The sequence below is a fragment of the Mustela putorius genome, unplaced genomic scaffold (genome assembly GCF_011764305.1).
Source record: "Mustela putorius furo isolate JIRA1106 unplaced genomic scaffold, ASM1176430v1.1 tig00000721_pilon_pilon_pilon, whole genome shotgun sequence".
Taxonomy (NCBI): domain Eukaryota; kingdom Metazoa; phylum Chordata; class Mammalia; order Carnivora; family Mustelidae; genus Mustela; species Mustela putorius.
The window spans coordinates 2,823,956-2,845,438 of record NW_025421456.1 but is presented as its reverse complement, the minus strand read 5'-3'; the positions used below and the strand labels follow the sequence as shown (position 1 = coordinate 2,845,438).

At 35.6% G+C, this 21,483-nt stretch overlaps 1 protein-coding gene across 4 annotated transcripts in view; it reads right to left on the bottom strand.

The window, feature by feature from the left end:
- Window positions 1–20,138, bottom strand: part of ADAD1 (adenosine deaminase domain containing 1) — a 109,026-nt gene extending 88,888 nt beyond the window's left edge. Inside the window, exons 1-6 of one of the 4 annotated variants that reach the window (XM_004747971.3) lie at window positions 20,050–20,138; window positions 19,296–19,475; window positions 18,103–18,291; window positions 15,243–15,410; window positions 8,285–8,353; window positions 3,578–3,703 (exon numbers count right to left, since the gene is read on the bottom strand). In XM_004747971.3, the coding sequence (XP_004748028.1) occupies window positions 3,578–3,703; window positions 8,285–8,353; window positions 15,243–15,410; window positions 18,103–18,291; window positions 19,296–19,467 (724 nt within the window). In that variant the 5' untranslated portion in view covers window positions 19,468–19,475; window positions 20,050–20,138. The other 3 variants (XM_004747970.2, XM_045083615.1, XM_004747972.3) reach the window with 3 other exon arrangements.
- Between the last annotated feature and the right edge of the window lie 1,345 nt (window positions 20,139–21,483).

The following is a 21,483-nucleotide window of genomic DNA, read 5'->3' as shown; positions in this document are numbered from 1 at the left end:
GATATGTTTGGCTTACTAGAGACTTCATTTGGTATTTTACTTTTGCAAATTAAGTTATCTACAGTGGCTCTCTTTTTTTTCTTAATCCACTCAAATTCTCTACAAATCATAGTTTCCCTGTTCTACACACTGCTTTTTCTTTTTAATTTTTAATTTTTCAGCATAACAGTATTCGTTATTTTTGCACCACACCCAGTGCTCCATGACACTGCTTTTTAAAAGACTTTATTTATTTGAGAGACTGTGTGTGTGAATGAACAGTGGGGAGGAGCAGACAGAGAGCCTGATCCAGAGCTCAATCCAAGGACCTCAAGATCATGACCTGAGCAGAAGTTAGATGCTTAACTGAGTCCTCCAAGCACCCCTGAAACTGTTTTAAAGAAAATAGCACCTTACTCTTTTTCTAATAGTTTTGCTCCATTTGCTTTTTGCTGAATGAGTTTCCTTATATAATTCTTTTTTCCTTTCACATCCTAAGTATAAGGCCTTTCTAAGAATAGTCATTAAACTCATTGCTCTTTTTGCTCTGGAATATTCTCCTCTTGCTTTTTCTATTACATCTGTGTTCATGATTTCAGAAAGTCTCTTAGACTTTCAGATAAAGTTCAGTTTCAGGGGTGCATGGGTGGCTCAGTCAGTTGTGTCAGGACTCTTGATTTTGGCTCAGGACATGCTCTCAGTCAGGGTCCTGAGCTGGAGCCCCACAAGATGATTCCCTGAGTCGGGAGGTTCAGCAGGGAGTCTGCTTGAGATTCTCTCTCTTCCTCTCCCTCTGCCTCTCCTCCAGCTCACATGCTTGCACACTCTCTTTAAAACAAATCTTTTAAAAAAGAAAAAAAGTGTCACATTTGCAAATACCTAAAGGACTTTCATTAATTTGACAAAAACTGTTGAGGTCCTATGAAGTTCCAGGCGCTAAGGCAGATGCTAGGAATAAAATGTTGAGCAAGACATGCCCTCATTAAGCCTCTAATAGGAAAGACAGAAAAAGACTAAACAAACCACAAACTTTGATACATGCTTTAAAGGAAAAAAAATATGGGGCCAATGTAAAGAATAATGGCGGGGGGAGAAGATTACCTATGCAAACTAGTTGGAGAATCTTTCCTCATGAAACTAAAATTTAAGTTTCAGTATGAGGAGTGAGCAGCATGAGTGAGGTAAAGGGGATGCGGTCAAAAGAAAAAGCTTGTGCAGACCTTGGGCAGAGGGAGACCAGTATAGCTGCTGCAGTAAAGAATGAAAGGAATGGCATAAGATGAGGTTAGAGAATAAAGCATCATAAACCATGCTAAGGAGTCTGTGGTTTTACCCAAGAGCTATGGTGAAGCTACTGAAGGTAAGAGAGTGAAAACAATATTGGTTTACATTTTAAGATCACTTCTTTATGTGGAGAATGCTCTAAGTCCAAGAAGCTGAAGACATAATGACTTAAGATTTGAGTAACGAAGGTGGTTGGAAAAGAATAATCAGATCTGAGAATTTGGAGACATAATAGAACTTAGAGATAAATTGTAGAGTACTAGGGAAAGGACTGAGCCTTTTAGTCTGTCTGAGCAAATGGGAAAATGCCATTTATTCAGATGGAGAAAGCTGGAGGAGGAGTAAAATTAGATGGGAAAAATATAAAGTTCCATTATCACAAACAAAGCTGCTCCAGTAAGGAGAGGATGGTGATGGTAAAAGGGAATTATACAGTGTCAGTGTAAGTTCTGAAATGGTGATGTAAAGCTGAGTTACAAATAGAAACTCAGTTCCTACTTCAACTCTGTAACTCGACCTGCCATGTTTCAGTGAGATACTAGTTGGATAATGCAAGAAAAAGAGGAGAAAACCAAAAGAAGAAATTCAAGATATAATAGGGAATAGAACCAAAATTTAAATGAAGGGATTAGCTATAAGAGGAAAGATCCTTCCTTCACTCACAGTGGAGAAGATGAACACAAATGCAAGGAATTACATAGACTTGGTGGTGGAGAACAGAAAGAAGTTTGGATTTTATAGTTTCTTACAGACAAAATTAAAAATTATGAGACATGGCCATTAGCTGAAGCAAGATGAAAGAGAGGATGTAGGATATTTGAGGACAAAGAAAAGTATGAAATGGACATTTCAGGGAATGTGTGAGCAACCCTACTGGAGACACAGGCTGGTTGGGCAGTGAGGAATACCCATCTGAGGTTCCTAACACATTTTAAGTATGTACTGATTATCTGAGTTACTCCAGGAACACGTACTTAACCTTACTCAGTCTTTTCCTACCCCTAAGTATATTCACAACTGTATTTCCAAAACCAGATTTATTACTCTCATCCACGCTATTCACACTTCACATCAGCTTTCAGATTCCTGTGTATGTGGAAGCACCACTGTACCATGTAAATTTGAAATGTTATGTTTTATTCATTCCACTTCATCTATCATTTGTTGTCACATTCATCTTATCACATCAATTTCTAGACTATGGACTCTGAAAAACAATCTGAGGGGTTTGAAGTGGCGGGGGGGTGGGAGGTTGGGGTACCAGGTGGTGGGTATTATAGAGGGCACGGACTGCATGGAGCACTGGGTGTGATGAAAAAATAACGAATACTGTTATGCCAAAAATAAATAAAAAATAAATTTAAAAAAATATTTTCTTTCCCTGTTCATTTCTATCTCAACTCTAATGTAAGCAGCTGCATCACAAACACCTAAATTATGATTCCTTAATTCAGCCCCAATCCTTATAGTATTTAAAAAAAAAACTGTTGGCAATTATTGCTTAAACATCAACTTATTTTAATCATTACAAATGTAATTTAAGCTTTTCCTAATTGCCAAGTACTGTCAAGTATTTATATTATCACATCTAATCCCAGTAACTTCATTAAGTTATTCATTAGAGATTATTTCTACTTTTAAGAAATTCGAAGAAAACTGAAAGAGAGAATTATAGATCATGCTCAAAGTCATTTAAATAGCAGAGCTAAGTCTCGTGCCATTCCCAACAATTAGAATCAATCCCTGCAAAAATCTTTCACCATTACTATCTTTCTCATTAAACCCAACTTCTCACTGGATTTTAAATGACTCCATAATCCAGTAAATCTTATCAACCTAAGTATATTCTGTATTACTTTATTTATACGCACACACAGACACACGCACATATGTATGGACTACATATATATATTTCTGCACCAGTAATATATTTATTGTTCTATAAACAATTGTCACTGTTCTCATTGCTTTCTTCTTTCTCTCTCTCCTCTATTTCTCTCTCTCCTCCATTTATTCAAGTCTTATTAACTTAAAGTTAAAACTTAAAGTTTCAGTATCCAAATATTTGAACTCTGTCCGCTCTCAACTGTCTATGAATTCTCATACATGTTTGGAGATATATATATATACACTTTAACTCTAAAAGCCTTTGTATTTAATGATCCACACCCACTAGAAAAGGCCACTTCAAATCAATCAAAGCTACACCATTGTAAAAATGGCCAAAGATAGTCAGTTAAAACACTACTATTTACAGCTCAAATGATTAGGATATTTAATACTTTTTCCACAAGGCCAAATACTTGGGACTTACCTCTTTCGATTATAAAAGCAGCCAATGAATTGCTACATTTCAGATATTCTGAATGATTGGAAATTAGTTGATTAAATGTTTCTTTAACAATTTGTGAAATCTTTGCATACTGAATATGTCTCCCTTCTGGAAAAAAAAAATCAAATGGAATATGAATTTGAAGAACACACTGCTTTCCTCCCAGAGGTCTCTATTATTCCTACTATAACACTGCAATTGAGTGACTTTGTTATTTATAGGTAAGGGAGTAAATTATAATTTATGTCATGATTGATATTTTAAAGCATTCAATTCTATAAAAAAACTTCATTATTCAGCTTTATGGAAAAGGCCTTGTAAAAAAAATTCTTAATATTACATATCAAAGAATTATTGATATTTATGAAATATTCAAAAGTCCTACAAGACACAAGTCATTATTCTTTGAATAAGATGCTCCCATATTGCCAACGTACATCTCAATGAATGCCAGTAGTCTTCCCTCAACACTGTGATAATTAAAATACACTCCTTAGTATTTGCCCCACTAATAACTACTGCATAGCACTAAGCACTTAGACCCTTGATATAGTCCATGTTCCTACTAAAAAAGTCCTGAACTTTTTGAAAGGGGATAAAGATAGTTTTAAGTAACTAGGATCACTAGAGGACAGTTTATAACCAAGAATATACATCAAAGTTACCCATGTATTTTTAAAAAAATGACAGCGCTTAAAATTAAGATTCTGGATAGGGCCGGCCCTGGCCATTTGTTGCTTTGGTATCCCTACTGAAGAACCATTGTTATGGAGAATGAGAGGTTGCAGAATGACCTAATACAGTGTTTCTCCAAGTTTAGTTGTAAGCCACTGAAAGTTCCTGGTGTTTCATGAGGTTGCTCAGTAGTGTATCAAGTCGATTTCATATTTTTAGAGTAAAAAAAGCAATGAAACAACTTTGCTGTCATATATTATATATGAAATGAATACAATTTTCACAGAAATTCTTTCTACCTGCTTAATAATCATTAAAAAAAAAGTACACAAATGATAAAAGTATATTTTGGCAATCTCAGCTAACATTCTGCTAACAGGACACAATACCTTTCAGTTAGGCCATTTACATATTTTTGTTTATATCTGTTAAGCTTTTTCTCTTAATATTGTTAATACTATCTTCTTGCCAAAAACAAACTCACATTATCAAGAATGTGAACAATCACAAAATTACAAAATGAAGCTCTGAGAGCAAAAAGAATGAAGTAATAGTTATATTATTCTATCTCCTCACAAAACATATAATGTGGAGGTGCCAATTATTACCGTAATTGCATGCTAGCATATATTTCACTAAAACTGATATTGACAAAACCATCATTGTGTGGTGTACAAATTAATTTTTAGTCCTTATGTAGTAAAAATATGAGAAGTACTCACAACTTTTCTCTGCGTACCAAAAACTCATGATACAGAAGAAGCAGTATCCATTTAATGATATTTAACTTTTTAAAAAAATATTTTAATCTATTTTTTAAAAGATTTTATTTTACTTATTTGAGAGAGAGAGCTCGCATGCAAACGAGAGGGAAAGAGCATGAGCATAGGGCATGGCAGAGGACAGAGAGATGCAGACCCCCTGCCAAAAAAAAGCCTGATGTTGGGTTCCATCCCAGGACCCTGAGATCATGACCTGAGCTAAAGGCAGATGCTTAAGCGATGAGCCACCCAGGTGCCCCAAGATTTTATTTATTTGAGAGAGACACAGAGAGAGAAAGAGGGCACAAGATGGGGGAGGGTCAGAGGGAAAAGCAGACTTCCTGCTGAGTGGGGAACCTGATGCAGGGCTCCATCTTGAGACTCCAGGATCATGACCCGAGCCATAGGCAGAAGCTTAACTCACTGAGCCACTCAGGCACCCCCGATTTAGCTTTTTTAAAAAAATTGAAACAGCAATATAAAAATATACATTCGGAAGTTGCATCACCAAAGGCAGGCAATGATACCAGTTTCTAATAGAAATTTTGAGTATCTATAAATATGTATCACTTCAAAAAACAAAAAATGGGACATGTTGAAATGCACTTTTTGTATTTACTTGCTCTTGAACATCACTCAAGGGTAGACATTAGTATTACCTTATCCTTCTTAATGGGTCCATAGAATGAATGAACTGTAATTTGTTTGATCATATCATATAGAGTTAGCAAGTACTGGATTATGATATAGAGTAGAAAAACACACTGTGATTAGTATAGAACAAGAATTGAGTATGGGGCAAAACAAAACAAAACAAAATGTTCTGCTACACATTAAAAGGTTGTATCTAAATATCATAAAGCACATTTGGGACTTAACAACATACCAGTATACCTCTTGATCTTAATTCAGTGTTGAAGGTAAATAATATTGTGAATATAACCAAGTCTCAATTACTAGATATATCTCTTCTAAAAAACAGAAAATGCAGTATCATTTTCCTTATACATGTATATGTGTAATGTACCATTAAGGAAATAAAATGTTCTTCTGAATTACTGAAAATGAAAGATAAGATAAAAATATGACATGTATAATGCCATTTAACATTTCTTTAATTTCGAGTAGCTAATTTCAAGTGACCTTCAGTATCATGAGTAACCTAAACCTATCTTCAGAGTCAAAATACCACTCTTTAAAAATTTCTATTTATTTATTTGTTTATTTATTTAATTTTAGAGAGGGGGCAGGAAGTTCAAAGAGAAACCTTAAGCAGGCTCCACACCCAGCATAGAGCCCAATGACGATCTCCATCTCACAACCTGGAGATCACCTGAGCTGAAATCGAGTTGAAGCTATGGCCTGAGCCAAGCAGGCACCCCAAAATATCATTATTTTTAATGAAATATGGTCCAGTTAGAAATGCAGACAGGCTGTGAAATAATGATACACTCTATAACTGGCCCAACCAGGATCTGTTTTGAAATTACTGTGGGCCTCAAATCTTTTTTCTCCAAAGGCAACATCATTTAACTCCTGTGTTTACCCATAAGCTGGAAGGATGAGGTTTGCTCTACATGTTCTGACAACTTGACTCCTGTCTCAGCCTACTAAACTTGGCTCTAATCATGCATTTCCTTAACATACTGTTAACCACATTTTCTTTCTTCCTCACAGATTTATCTATTTTCTCAGGGTAATATTAAACTCTATTGTCAGTCACTGATCAGAGTTTTTATTCCACTATTCATTAAAGTTGCCCACAGAGGCTGAAAAGACAGACTAGAGCCCTCTCCCACGTTGAGGGATGATTACTTCTAGATTCACCTCACACTTCCCTTCTTTTCTTCAATTCTTAGGACTGTTAGATCAAATTACTATACTAAACTTTGATGAATTTTGCCATTTGAATAGGCCTATTTTTCCTGGTCTGGTCCATTTACTCCAAACAAGCTTAGTCTTTCTCTGTTTTAGAAAGATAACGTAAATTTAAGAAAACAATGCACAAACCAAGTCTGAAGAGGCTTAAAGTTTATTTTTAAATCCTAATCTCCAGGAGTGCCTGGGTGGCTCAGTGGGTTAAAGCCTCTGCCTTTGGCTTGGGTCCTGGGATTGACACCTGCATTGGGTGCTCTGCTCAGTGGGGGGCCTTCTCCCCCCTCTCTGCCTACCTGTGATCTGTCTGTCCAATACATGAGTAAAATCTTTGAAAATAAATAAATAAATAAATCCTAATCTCCAGATTTAGAAGAGAAAGAAAGGCACATTTTCATTTTAAATCTATAAACACTCTGAACTTGAAGATTGGAAGTGTTAACCACTATGTAAACAATGGAGAAATAATTTCCTGACTTTCAGAGGATTCATAATCTGACAGGAAACGGATAAAACAACATATGTTGAATATGACAAAGTGATATTTAAAAAAGGTTATTATTTAGGAAGCATCTACTGGCACTGATTTAAATATTCCACATATATGAATTCATTTAATCCTCATAATTACCAATGCTGTAATTATTGTTATGGCCATTTTATAGATGGAAAAATTAATGTGCATGGAGAAATAGCTGATTGTAGATACAATTAGTAACTGCAATTGTAGTTGTAGTTTTCTTGGGCTTGAGTGATAAGTAATTGCCATTAAAAGTAAATATTTATTTATCAAATAATTTATTATTTAATAAATAAATTTATTAAATTTATTAAAGATTTTATTTATTTGACAGAAATCACAAGTGGGCAGAGAGGCAGGCAGAGAGAGGGGGGAAGAAGCTGCCCACTGAGCAGACAGAGTGATATGGGGCTCTCCTGGACCCTGAGATCATGACATGAGCCAAAAGCAAAGGCTTAACCCACTGAGCCCCCCAGGCACCCATGTAAATAGGTTATTTAAAATGAATGTCCCAACCTTTAACCACCAGAAAGCCATTGTTTTTCATTAATGACAAGCCTACCAAAGCAAAACATTCTCAGAAGAGCAGCTATACGAAACTGATGAACCACCTCCTTATAGAAAAATAACCATTTCTTCAATTTTTCCTCTCCCCTCATTTCTCTTTTTTAGCAGAATACAGAAGGAAAATCTCCTCCTTGTAGAAGTGTGACAGTTTTGAATGATAAAATACTATTGTATATGTTAATACCTAAAGCATATTTTTATTATATGTTTTATTATATGTTTTATTTTTATATGTTTTATTTTTTACTGGGTTACTCTTCTAAAAAAGAACATCATAAAGGACTTTCCTACCATAATGTACTTTTGAGACATATGCTGGTTCGGGTGAAACAACAGGTTCTGCAGGGATAGGAGGAGGACCTGTAAATGGGGGAAAAAAAAAAAAGCATAAAGAAACATGAAACTTCAATGTTCCAAAGAGCAGGTACCCTAGTATTCTATAATAAACAGCAATCTTTAAATGATTTTTTTTTTGTATAGGCCACCAAATATTAGCTCAGTCTTGATAAATGTCTTACCTATAATGAAATTATACACACACAGCTCTGGATTTCCTTATCTTATGCTGCTATACAGTTTGCATTGTCACAGATGCCATATTTTCAAAGAGTTAAGAACGAAACCTTGTTTCAGATGCTCATGAACAATTTTCTATTTACACTACTATGCAAAATATTTAGAATTAATATCCCATCACAATTTAGTAAGTAAAAGTTACCATTTTTCCTAGGGAGATATTACATTCAAAATTTTCAAAGCTTTTAGACTCTTTGCAATGGTTTTCCAATTTGGATCACAACATGGGGAATCCAGGAAAAAAAAAACAAACAAAAAAGAACATGACATTAAACCAAAGAAAAAACAACAAAAAAGATCAGAAAAGATTAAAAGAAGAGTTTCCGGGAGCAAAGTTTCACGAAAATTAATTAGTATCTCTCAAGAATCATTCATAAGAATGAACAAAGCAGACAATACTGCGACTCATGTCTTAATTTTGAGTAAGACAAAATACTGACTGAACATATCACAATTAGCAAGGAAAGACTGGCAATGTCATCTTGCAGTTTACATTAGTTAAGCAAAGGCTAATAACTAGAGTTAGATATATACACTCTGGACTTTAAGCAGAGTTTTAAAAACTCAGAGAAAGATGGATTTTTTCCATTTACTCAGGAGAGTTGGGCTCAGGTAGAATGAAAACCAAATATATTAAATCCTGTTCTTCAAGAACAAATAATTTCAATAAAAAATGGGACTGTACAAGTTGGCCTGCATTTTAAAGTACCATGTTCAAATAGGCAAAATAATCTTGAAAAAGAACAATATTGGAGGACTCACACTTCCTTTTTTAATACTTAAAGTGGTAATAAATCGAAACAGTATGGTAATGGCATAAAGACAGACACATAGATTGATGGGATAGAGAACCCAGAAATAAATTCTCACATATTTTCTCAAATGATTCTTGACACATTAACAGTAACAAAAGGGGAAAGGGCAGGCTTTTCAATAAATGATGCTGCAAAAACTGGATAGCCACATGCAAAAGACTGAAGATGGACCACCACCTAACCCCATATACAAAAATTAACTCAACATGCATCAAAGATGCAAACATAAGGGTGAAAACCATAAAACTCTTAGAAGAAAGTCTAAAAGAAAAGTTTAAGGATGACACTGAATTTGGCAATAACTATCTAGATAGGACACTGAAAGTATATGTAACAAAAGAAAAAGTTGGAACTTCATCAAAATTAAATACTTTTATGAATCAATTGCTGGGTCATAGGGCAGTTCTATTTTCAACATTTTGAGGAACTTCCATGCTGTTTTCCAGAGCAATTGCACTACTGGGTATTTACCCTAAAGATACAAATGTAGTGATCCAAAGGGGCACGTGCACCCAAATGTTTATAGCAGCAATGTCCACAATAGCCAAACTATGGAAAGAACCTAGATGCCCATCAACAGATGAATGGATCAAGAAGATGTGGTATATATACACAATGGAATACTATGCAGCCATCAAAAGAAATGAAATCTTGCCATTTGCGATAATGTGGATGGAACTAGAGCGTATCATGCTTAGCGAAATAAGTCAAGGGGAGAAAGACAACTATCATATGATCTCCCTGATATGAGGAAGTGGCGATACAACATGGGGGCTTAAGTGGGTAGGAGAAGAATCAATGAAACAAAATGGGATTGGGAGGGAGACAAACCATAAGTGACTCTTAATCTTACAAAACAAACTGAGGGTTGCTGGGGGGATGGGGGGTGGGGTTATGGACATTGGGGAGGGTATGTGCTTTGGTGAGTGCTGTGAAGTGTGTAAACCTGGTGATTCACAGACCTGTACCCCTGGGGATAAAAATACATGTTTATAAAAAAAAATAAAAAATTAAAAAAAATAATTTTATGAATCAAAAACCACTATTAACAGAGTAAAACTGCAAATCACAAAAAGAGAGAAAATACTTGCACATCACATACCTGATAAGGGATTGATATCCAGGATATATAGTAGTCTTTCCCTATAGAGGGGATTGGTTCCACAACAGATAATACAAAACCCTTGATATGCTATGTTTCCAATACATATGTCTTTATGATAGTTTACTGTATAAGTTGGGCACAATAAGAGATGAACAATAGAACATACATACTGTAATAAAAACATGAACATAGTTTCTTTCTCTCTCTCAAAATATCTTATATTGTACTCACCCATCTTGTAATGATGGGAAATTTTAAAATGTAATGAGAAGTGAGGTGAATGGCGTAGGCATTGTGACTAGCATTAGGCTACTACTGACCTTCTGATATGTCAGGAGGATCATCTGCTTCCAGACCATAGCTGACCACAGGTAACTGAAGCCGTGGAAAGTGAAACCATGAATAAGGAAGGAACTACTGTATAGAGAACTCTTAAAACTCAATGACAACAACAACAAAACAATAAGCCCTTTCAAAAATGGGCAAAGGTATTATTACCTTTCTCTGAAGAAGATATAAAATGGCACATGAGAAAATGCTCACCATCATTAATCATTAGGAAAATGCAAGTCAAAGCCACAATGAGATGCCACATCATACCTAGTAGAAGGGCTACTATCAAAAACAAAACAAAACAAAAAACCCATAAAATAACAACTGTTGGTGAGGATGTAGAAAAACTGGAACCCTTGTGCACTACAGGTAGGAATGTATAACAGTGTAGCCATTACGAAAAACAATATGGCAGTTCTTTAAAAAAATTAAATATAAAATTGCTGTATGATCCAGCAATTCCATTTCTGGGTATGAAACCCAAAGAACTGAGACCAGAATGTCATAGCTATTTGCACATCCACATTCATAGCAGCGTTATTCACCACAGCCAAAAGTTGAAGCAACTCAAGTACCTATCGACAGGTGAATAGATAAACAAAATGTGGTATATACATACAAGAGAATATTATTCAGTCTTAGAACGGAAGGAAATTCTCACAGATGCTACAATGGAGATAAACCTTAAGGACATTATAAGTGAAAAAAGCCAGCCATGAGAAGACAAATACTATATGATTCCACTTTGCAAGACCTTGAGTAGTCAAATTCATACAGACAGAAAGCAGAATGGTAATTGCTATGAACTTGGTGTCAAAGGGGTAAAAGGGAGAAGCGGAGATGAGGAATAATTGTTTAATGGGTATAGAATTTCAGTTTTGCAAGATGCAAAGGGTTCTGGATATTGGATACACAACAAAGTGAATGTACTTCACACTAAACTGTACACTTAAAATCATTAAGATACTAAAATTTGTTTTATATATATGCATTATAAAATTCTGTTTGACTACACTAAAAGCCTTTTAAATGATTTTTTAGTAAGGAATATTGAAATGAAACCAGGTTTTTAACTCATTGTGTCAAAAGTGTTAGATTTTCAGGGTGCCGGGCCAGCTTACTGGGTAGAACCATGCAACTCAGTCTCAAGGTCATTGAGTTCATGCCCTAGGCATGGAGCTTACTTAAAATAAAAATTAAAAAAAATTTTTTTTTAAGAAGTGTTAAGATTTTCAAAACTTAAAAAATTAAAGAAGTTCTGTACAACTAAAAAAAATAAGACTATACTTTAAAAACACCACATATAAAATATGAAAAGATACAGATGGAAAATAATTCTGATGAGTTCAAAATTTAAAAAAAAATTAAGCTTTTAAGATTTATGTTATAAATGAATAGATCAGAAAAACTGATATAAAGCTCACAGCAAAGAAATACTCACCTCTTATCTTCCATATCCCTTTACAAGTAAAACAAATCTTTAAACTCAGCTGTTTAGGACATTTTAAAGAATATAAGGGAAAAGGTGACCTAATTAAATTATTAAATTAAATTATTACTAGGCTCTGTTACAAGAGAAAATACATTATTAAAAATCCTTTAGTCTTAATTAAGGTACTAATTGGTACTCTTTGAGAAAACAATGGTGGATATAAACGGGGCATCAGTGGATATGGAAAAGTGCTACCTTAATTTTCAGAAAGGCAAAAGATAAATACTTAGAAACTAAAAACTGCAGCCCACCAGGCAAAATATTTGCTAGCCCTGGATAAGCATTTTAAAGACGCTTAGGGAAAAAAAGTATTTATCATTAGAAGCCAATCATAAACACCCATTTCTGACAATTAAATTCGTTGCTTGGGAAATTCTGTAGACTTATTTTAATGTAATTTCAACAAAGCATTTTAGTTTCTTGAGGGCAGAGGACAGATCTTACTTGACTCTAAATTCCCAATACCTACCACAGTCCTTGGAATACAGCATATCCTGAAAGTATAGATTTACTGATTCTACTGCATGCTATAGTTGGAAGGAAACTGGGAAAATATTGCTAAGGATATACCTAGGTGGGTTAATAGCTGATACAATAATCACATATCAAGAATTTCCATTAATAAACTGAATAAGTGTCTTAAGAATATTTCTTGCCACCAGTTCTGCATTTCACATTAATTTGCTGAAGACTCTGGAAAGGCAAAGGCATATCTATAAAAGAAATAAATCACTTATCACATTAAGCGCCAGGTGAGTAAGATTTGTTCACCCAGAGGATAAATCAGTGAGACTGAGTAAGGGAATGATGGACAAATATGAATATTGGTAAAGAAGCAAAATTATCAAGAGATAAAATCAAAACTCAAAATTATCAAAATTGAATTCACATCAGAAAGAGGAATTTCCAGGTTAAAATCAGTACATACCCTCCAAATATTTAAAGGAAAAAAAAGTCAAAGAAAACAGTATCTATAAGACAAAAGGAAAACAAATAATATGACACTTACCATTCATAATAAATGCAAATGTTAAAGTTTTTTTTTTTTTTAAGATTTTATTTATTTATTTGACAGAGCGATCACAAATAGGCAGAGCAGCAGGAAGAGAGAAGAGGAAGCAGGCTCCCTTCTGAGCAGACAGCCAGATATGGGGCTTGATCCCAGGACTCTGGGATCATGACCTGAGCCAAAGGCAGAGGCGTTAACCCACCGAGCCACCCAGTCACCCAAATGCTGAAGTTTTTTAATTGAAATATTCTTTATGTCAAAAAAATCTAATTTTATGTACAATAGAAAATTAAAAGTAAAACAGGATAAAGATATTAAACAAACACAAAAGGTAACTAAAAGTAGCACTATGAGAATTAAAAGAATTTTAAGACCGAAAACACAGAACATATAAAATATGCAAGATAAAAAAGAAATAATTTTATATTGAATTTTTAAAAGTATACTCTATAACAAAATTAAACCACTGCATCATTGCTTTTTACAAGTCAAATAACAAGAATTTAAATATTTCAATAAAATAAGGATAATATGACATTTATAGTGCCAGCACGTATAAGACAAAAATCATACCTAGCCTTGAAAATTAACCTGAAAAATAGTAAACAGAAAATAACATGAAAGTTAACACAATACACTCCTAAGGACTTAATAAATCCAAAGTATGACAAACTATTTGAAAACAATGAAAAAACTCCACATCAAAACTTACATGTAGCAAAATAAATCATTTTTAATTACTAAATAATGGTTTTAATTGAACAAAAATAAAACATGTGTAATAAGATTTAAACTTAGAGAAAGAACAAAACAATATTAAGAATTAGAAAAGAAAAAAATGAATAGACTAAAAGCCAAAAAGCCCAGTAGTACAATAAGTGATAATTTGAATTTAAAAAGAATAAATTTATAATCACTGCTTAAATAAAATTTGTTTTTCTTTTTTAAAGTTAACTTATTTACAGATAATATAATGTATGATTAAGGGACCACTGACAAAAACTGCTTATTATGCTAACACATATATAAAATGGCAACATATAGAGGAATATGTTCCTCTATATGTTGCCATTTTATTTATGATTAATATTTAATAAGAGCTACTATTATTTACAAGTTATTCAAGCACTGGTTGAGAGTTCTGCATGCATATTTAATCCTAAGAACAGCCATAGAAGGTAGTCACTATCAGAGTCACCATTTTTTATTACTTATTTTTTTTATTACTTATTTTTTTAATGTCCCCATGTTTTAAATGATGAAAACAGGTTTAGAAGGCAAATAACATACCTATCCAGGATCAATATTTCAACCTGCATAATCTATTTCTGGAGCTTGCTTTAGGCCATTATTTTCTCAAGTAGCTTTACCATTTCTGAATTTAATGTAGATAGGCAAACTTCACAAAAATTGCATTTAAAATCTCTATTAAATGTACTGTATTAAGAGCATAATAAGAATCCAACAAATTATAGAAAAAATCAAGTTTCTGGATGTGAAGCTACTGGGAATCTGACAAATTATGAGACAATTCACTCAACATGTTTATAGCTTATGGTGCTGAAATATACAAGAGTATTTTTTTCTTTTATATAAAACCTTTATTTCTTTATTCTTTTCTTGTTATTTTTATTTTTAATTCCAGTAAAATTAACATAGTGTTATATTAACTTCAGGTGTACAATATAATGTTCAACAGTTCCATATGTTACTCAGTACTCATCATCGTAAGTGTACTTTTAATCCCCTATATGAGAACATTTTAACAAACATTAAACATGTCAGCAACCAGCAATGGAAGGAAATAAATTCTGCAACTTCTATCTTGCAGTTGCCATGAAACTCTTCAAAAACAAATCCTTCAGGTGATTTCTTCTGGAAAAAGATACATTTTACAAATAATAATCAAGAGTATTTACCTGCTGTTTCTAAAACTCTTGGTTCAGGTTCATCCAATTGTAGAAGCTCATCAAGAGCTAATTTTGCTGCATTGGATCTAGACTCCTTTTTATTTTGTCCCAGTCCAGTCTTATATTGAACACCATCCACCACAGCACAAAAAGCAAAATATGGTCCCATAACGTTACCTTGAAAAAGAAGTCAGAATGAATGCTGCAATAATTCACAGTATGATCTTGCAAATGACATTTGATAAGAAAAATATCCCAGTACAAAAGTTGTGGAAAACGATTCTGGCCTATCAGTTTTGTGTTTTATTTTTTACAATGCAGTTTAAAAGTAAAGCTGGGTGAGCCCCTGAACTAGTTCTGAGGAACCTATCCAGCAGCCAGTTTGGCTCCAGATTCAACATGAACAGTAGAGACAGCTTTAGAGTACAGATCATGCATGGAGCAACAGTGTCTTGTATAATGAAGCCTGGCAATAAAGTAAGTAAATAAATAAACAAACAAATAGCTAATAAATAAATAAATAAATAACTGGATAAATAAATAAATAAAATAACTAATGAATGACCAATGAAGGGTAAAATGTGGAGACTCTGGCAACATCTCTCTTCTTTTGAAATTCAATAATAATAAAGCTCAATTTCTCCCGCCTTCTGAGTACTCTGATACTCATATAAGAGTATAAGTTCCAGAAAAAAAGGGATCCTTTTGCAGAAATCTTGTGAATCTATTAGGGAGTTATGATAAGCTACTCACACCACCATAGCCTTGAAGGCAAGTGGAAGGGAGAGAATCCACAAGGAAAACCAAAACAAACAATAGAGAAGACATGCTAAAGAATTAAACTCAATGTCCAGCCATCCAAAATTCCTAGAAGGATTACCTTTACACAATTATTTTTACCTAGTTTTCATTTTTGCCTAATGAAAAATGAAATGGAATCATATAAATTTACAGGGCAAAGGTTTTTCCAGTTCAAGTTTTACTTGTTGGTAATTTTGGACTTCAGAAGACCTTTAGTCAACTTAAGGTTCTCCCCTGTTTATGGATGGCTAGGTACAATGTCACTCCACATAAGCCTTGTCATCATCACCATCATTATTACTTTCTCACATATTATACTAGTTTTTTTTTTTTTAAAGATTTAATTAATTTTTTATGTCAGAGAGAGGAGCGAGAGTGAGCACAGGCAGACAGAGTGGCAGGCAGAGGCAGAGGGAGAAGCAAGCTCCAAGCAAGGAGCCTGATGTGGGACTCCATCCCAGGACGCTGGGATCATGACCTGAGCTGAAGACAACCGCTTAACCAACTGAGCCACCCAGGTGTCCCTGGGTTTTTAAAAGATGTACATCAAGGTTTTACAAGAAACTCCTCGCTGCATCTGAGTAAACTGATTTTCTCTAGGACTTCAGTTTCCCAAGTTCTTTCCTTATGATCACCTAGGTTCCAACCCAAATATACAAAACCTGAGAGTATTTTGTATATTTAACTAGTGGCCCTGATGATTTTTACATGTGAGATAGCATCCATCAAATTTGTTAATTAAGTACTTGGTGTCAGAGTGCTGAGCCTTTAAGCTTCATCCTATCATACTTCAGATTCTCAAACGTTAGTATGTATTTAAATCACCTATAGAATTGTGAAAATATGGATACTCTGGTCTCATCATTAAACCTATTGATTCAGATTATTCAGCTAGTGCTATGAACACAAAGTGAATACCATTACTAATCAGAGGAGTGTGTTTTTGAGTAGCTTTTACACAAATCAATAACGATTTGCCCTTACACACTTATTTTTCTTATTATGATCAAGAGTTTACATTTTCCAAGAACAGTCTGAGAAGAATGGAGGGAAAACTAGTGACACAAAAATTAAGTTCACAGTATTGATCATGAAGTAATCCAACCTACAGTAACTGTACCTAGAAAAACTCTACCTTCTATATTAAGACTCTATTTTTGTAACCTGTGTACTGTTTTTTCTTCCAAAACAACAGACTGGAGATGTGACTTTACTATGACAATCTTAGCTAAAATCTCAAAAGCTTCAAATTCTTTTACAAGGATGTCTTGAAACCCGTATTGGTGAAAGTTAGCAACGGTAAGAAAAAACTTAAAAAACCAAGCTATTTGATAATGTCTTTGTATATATAAACACACACACAAACACATATTTGTACACACATGTATGTATTTTTAAGGACTGTGTTTGACTCTCATACTTTCAGCTTGTCCATGTCTATTAAGAGCACTTAGTCTCTTATCCCTCCACTTTTCTAAAGTTCTTTCTAATCGCTGTTCATGACGTTAAGAGATTAGAGGATGCTTTTTGCTTTTATTTGATCTGTACTACTGTAGCCTTCCACAGGTTGGGAGGGAAGTTTAAGAGAGAATGGAGAAAATAGTCACAGACAAGTCTGCAGATAGAGTATCAATCATGGAAATGTTATTTTCACCTCTATACCTTGAATTTCAGAAGCTAAATTAGACCATAATTTTGTCTGGTATAATCATCACAGAATCCTTCTCATTAGAGAATCCAAATATTTAACAACTCTTCAAAAGCATGTTTAATCTACAGGTACTTACACCTGAAAATAATCCACAAGGCTGATGGGACTTCAGTTCAACTAGCCATAAACAAAAAAATTAAAATTCGATTATAAAAACTTTGTACATGTAAGTTATCTGCAGAAAAATATGAATATAAAAATTCCTGCCGTATACTTGTTAAAACATACCAGTAGTTACCTAATCCCAAGATTATGCGAATGTAGAAAATAATCAAATTTAGTAGTATGTATATGCTCTGTTTTTAACAGGAAAATATCTTACAGCATTGTAATAACCAGGTACAACTTGGCACTTGCCTGTTGTTACAGTTTCCTTAAGATCAAGGTGAACCCGCTGCATTTGTGCAAACTGGTGCAAAGCTGACACAGGATTTATCTCTCCACGTCTGTATTTCATTACGAATTCTTTAGGTATTTTTTTTGGAGGAAGGACAGGATTTGAAATAGATGAAAGGCCTTTGGAAAGCAATGGTTCTGGAAAATTACCTAAAAATATATGGTTAGAGTTGTCAGTTCAGTAAAATAAAAAAAATTTTTTTAAATTTTAAAAAAGCAAAAACACTAAACCCTCCCATAAAATGGAAGATTGTCCCTGATACATCTATTATATGTATTCTTCATTACAAGTAAGTCTCTACTAAAAATTTTTTGCACACATGACAAGTGTAACCTGTTGATGCATATACTTTTTGGAGCACCAAAACCATTTTTGCAAAGAAGTGCTATCACTGTCATAACATGAAGTGATATCAAAGAATCACAGAATTTTAATGATGTCAAAGTCTTCGGAGGCTCTCAAATCCTTTTTTTTTTTTTTTTTTTTTATAAATACATGGTTTCACTAAGGTCTGGACTAAAGACACAGACCTGGGACTAAGGTCCATTTCTATTTCCTACTCACTATTTTATATTACTTTTAATATTGAATTCAATTGAATTTAAGTGTTTGTCTCTGCTTTACACTTATGCTAAGTGATATGTTGACTAAAAACCAGTATAAGTCCAGTCCTTTCCCTGAAGGGACCAACACAACCTTACCTTAAAAAGGCAAGACAGGGGGCACCTGGGTGGCTCAGTGGGTTAAGCCTCTGCCTTGGGCCTAGGTCATGATCTCAGGTCCTGGGATCAAGCCCCAAATGGGGGGGGGGGGCCTCTGTGCTCAGCAGGGAGCCTGCTTCCCTTCCTCTCTCTCTCTCTCTCTGCCTGCCTTTGCCTTCTTGTGATCTCTATCAAACAAATAAGTAAAATCTTTAAAAAAAAAAAAAAAAAAGGCAAGACAGGCTTGAAGCTGTTAGAATAACTGAGCAGCAAGGAGGATTTCCACATGCCTCTTATGGTGTTCAGAGGCAAATTGGAGCTCCAGGAGGGACATAGCCCCTGGTAAATGGATATGTATCCAGGCAACATTTAAACTGGAGGCTCAACAGTGCTTATTGACCATTCTAGAATCTCAAAGAACCAAGGCATTATTGCAAATGAAAAACTCATACCCGTCACTTGGGTAACCTTGGAAGCCATATTCGACAGGCTGTATCTTTCTGAAGAATATCCTGTGGGTGTAGTTACCGTCTGGGTTGATGGCTGAGCTGGCAAGTTCTTCTTCAGCATTTGAGCAAAGCTAGGGACCCGGGAACTCTGAAACCAGTCATTGTTGCCAGACATTTTCTCACCTGCAAATCGTTAAGAAAATTGGCAGAAAACAAAAAAAGTACTAGATAAAAATACTCTGAAATTTCAAATATACCTACATGGCTTAAAGTCACTCACACGACACAGGACTAAACGTCTTAACTCACGTCGTGACTGCTTCGTGACTAGAGTTTTAACAGGTACGGGGCTCATCCCTCCTACATCCCTTCCAAAGTACTGCTACAAAAGGGCAAAGAAGGGTCAAAGCGGTCCGCAGGGACGGTCCTTACAACTACTCGGGGCTCAGGGACAAAGAAAAAATAAATAAATAAAAATAAAAACAGGATTCCCTCAACGGCCCGATTCCCAGCCCAACTCCCACCCACCAAAACTGTCCTTCCTGCCGCGTAGGCCGGAGACCGAGCCACAGGCCCGGGGCTCGCCGGCCCCAGCCGCCGACGCCGTTGCTTCCTCCTCCCGCCCTCAATCTCTGGCTTTGGGACACTCTGCGTGAGAGCCACGCGCCCCAAGGTTGCGTCTTTCAAAAGCGGCCTCGTGGCGTCCCCGCAGTACCCGGACTAACACCCCCACACCAAGCCTCGTCCAATCACCAACCGTCTACGTGGCCGGGCTTCCGGCCCTGCGCTCGCGCCCGCGCAGTTCCCTTCGGGCTCTGCCGGCTGGGCGGGCTCCGCGCTCTACGGCCTGCGTCAACAAGCAGAGAGACGTCAGACGTCATGCGCGCGCATTCGAAGCCCTGTGAGGTCGGCCTTGTTTTGGGAGCCGGAGCACTCAAGCTTACTGCGGCGGTCACTGCCGCAGAATTCGGATGAAGGTTGTTGGGTGCGGCCCGTTCGCCGTCCTGCCAAATGCCCTCCACACCCCGCTCACCACTGTACTCACAAAGCACTGTTTTGGGGTGTCCTTCAGGGTGATTAGAGGCTGTCCTTGGGGTGCCGTGTGTGGATGGTTTCAAGGAAACCTTGGGCTCTAACCCTGGTTATACTCTGAGGAGGCCCCTGTGGACAAGGTTTGGCCTCAATCGTGTCTTTAATGTTTACAGAAAAAACCGCTTTGGACTCCTGCCTGAGTTTCACAGGAGGAGCCAAACAGCGAACAGTTGAAAACAGGCGGGGAGGTTGAAACCTAATGACAAAGCCATCGTGGGTGTTTTCAGTTCTTTGCACTCGTGAAAGATGTAGGAGACCCTAATGGAGGTATTAGCTGACAGATGGTTAAATGTGTATATATATTTCCCTATGAAGGCAATTGGTTTTCTTATTTATACACATTGTGTTATAGATAAGATTTCGATATGCGCTAGGTCAATCTTGGCCTTAGCCCAAATCCAAGGGAGCTGATTTTATTAAAATAACCTCAATTGCCTATGGTGGTGTAAAGTAATCACTTTGTAAAGACTCGAGCCCTCCCGTCCTGCTCAAGGAGAATATTAAAACAAGAGCACACTATACCTATGACTAATTATCTTCTGGCTAATGCCTGGCTCAGTTTCTCTTTAGTAAATTACCAAGTTTGGTTTATAACCCAGAAGGATAGCATTATAACAATATATAAATGTGTCCCTCCCTACTTTTTTTTTTCTTCTAAGATTCTATTTATTTATTTAAGAGAGAGAGAGGACTACCAGCAGGGAAAGGATAGGGAGAAGCGACTACCCGCTGACCAAGGAGCTTTCTGTGGGACAGGATCCCAGGACCCTGGCATCATGGCCTGAGCTGAAGGCAGAGGCTATAACCCACTGAGCCACCCAGGCGACCCCTTGTTTTTTATATAGATAAGATTTCTCAAGGATTATATTGTTTTAAAGGAAAAAGGGAAAGAGAAAGAAAACAATAAAATTGATAATATTCTACCTCATTACAACAAGAGGTAATAGCCACCCCAAAACATATGGGCTAATTAGAAGAAAGAAAAGCTTCATTCCTCTCATAAAGCAATGCATTTTCCTTTCTTTTCTTTTTTTAAATTTTATTTATTTTAGAGAGAAAGAGAGAGAGAGAGCACAAGCAGGGGGAGGAAAAGGAAGAA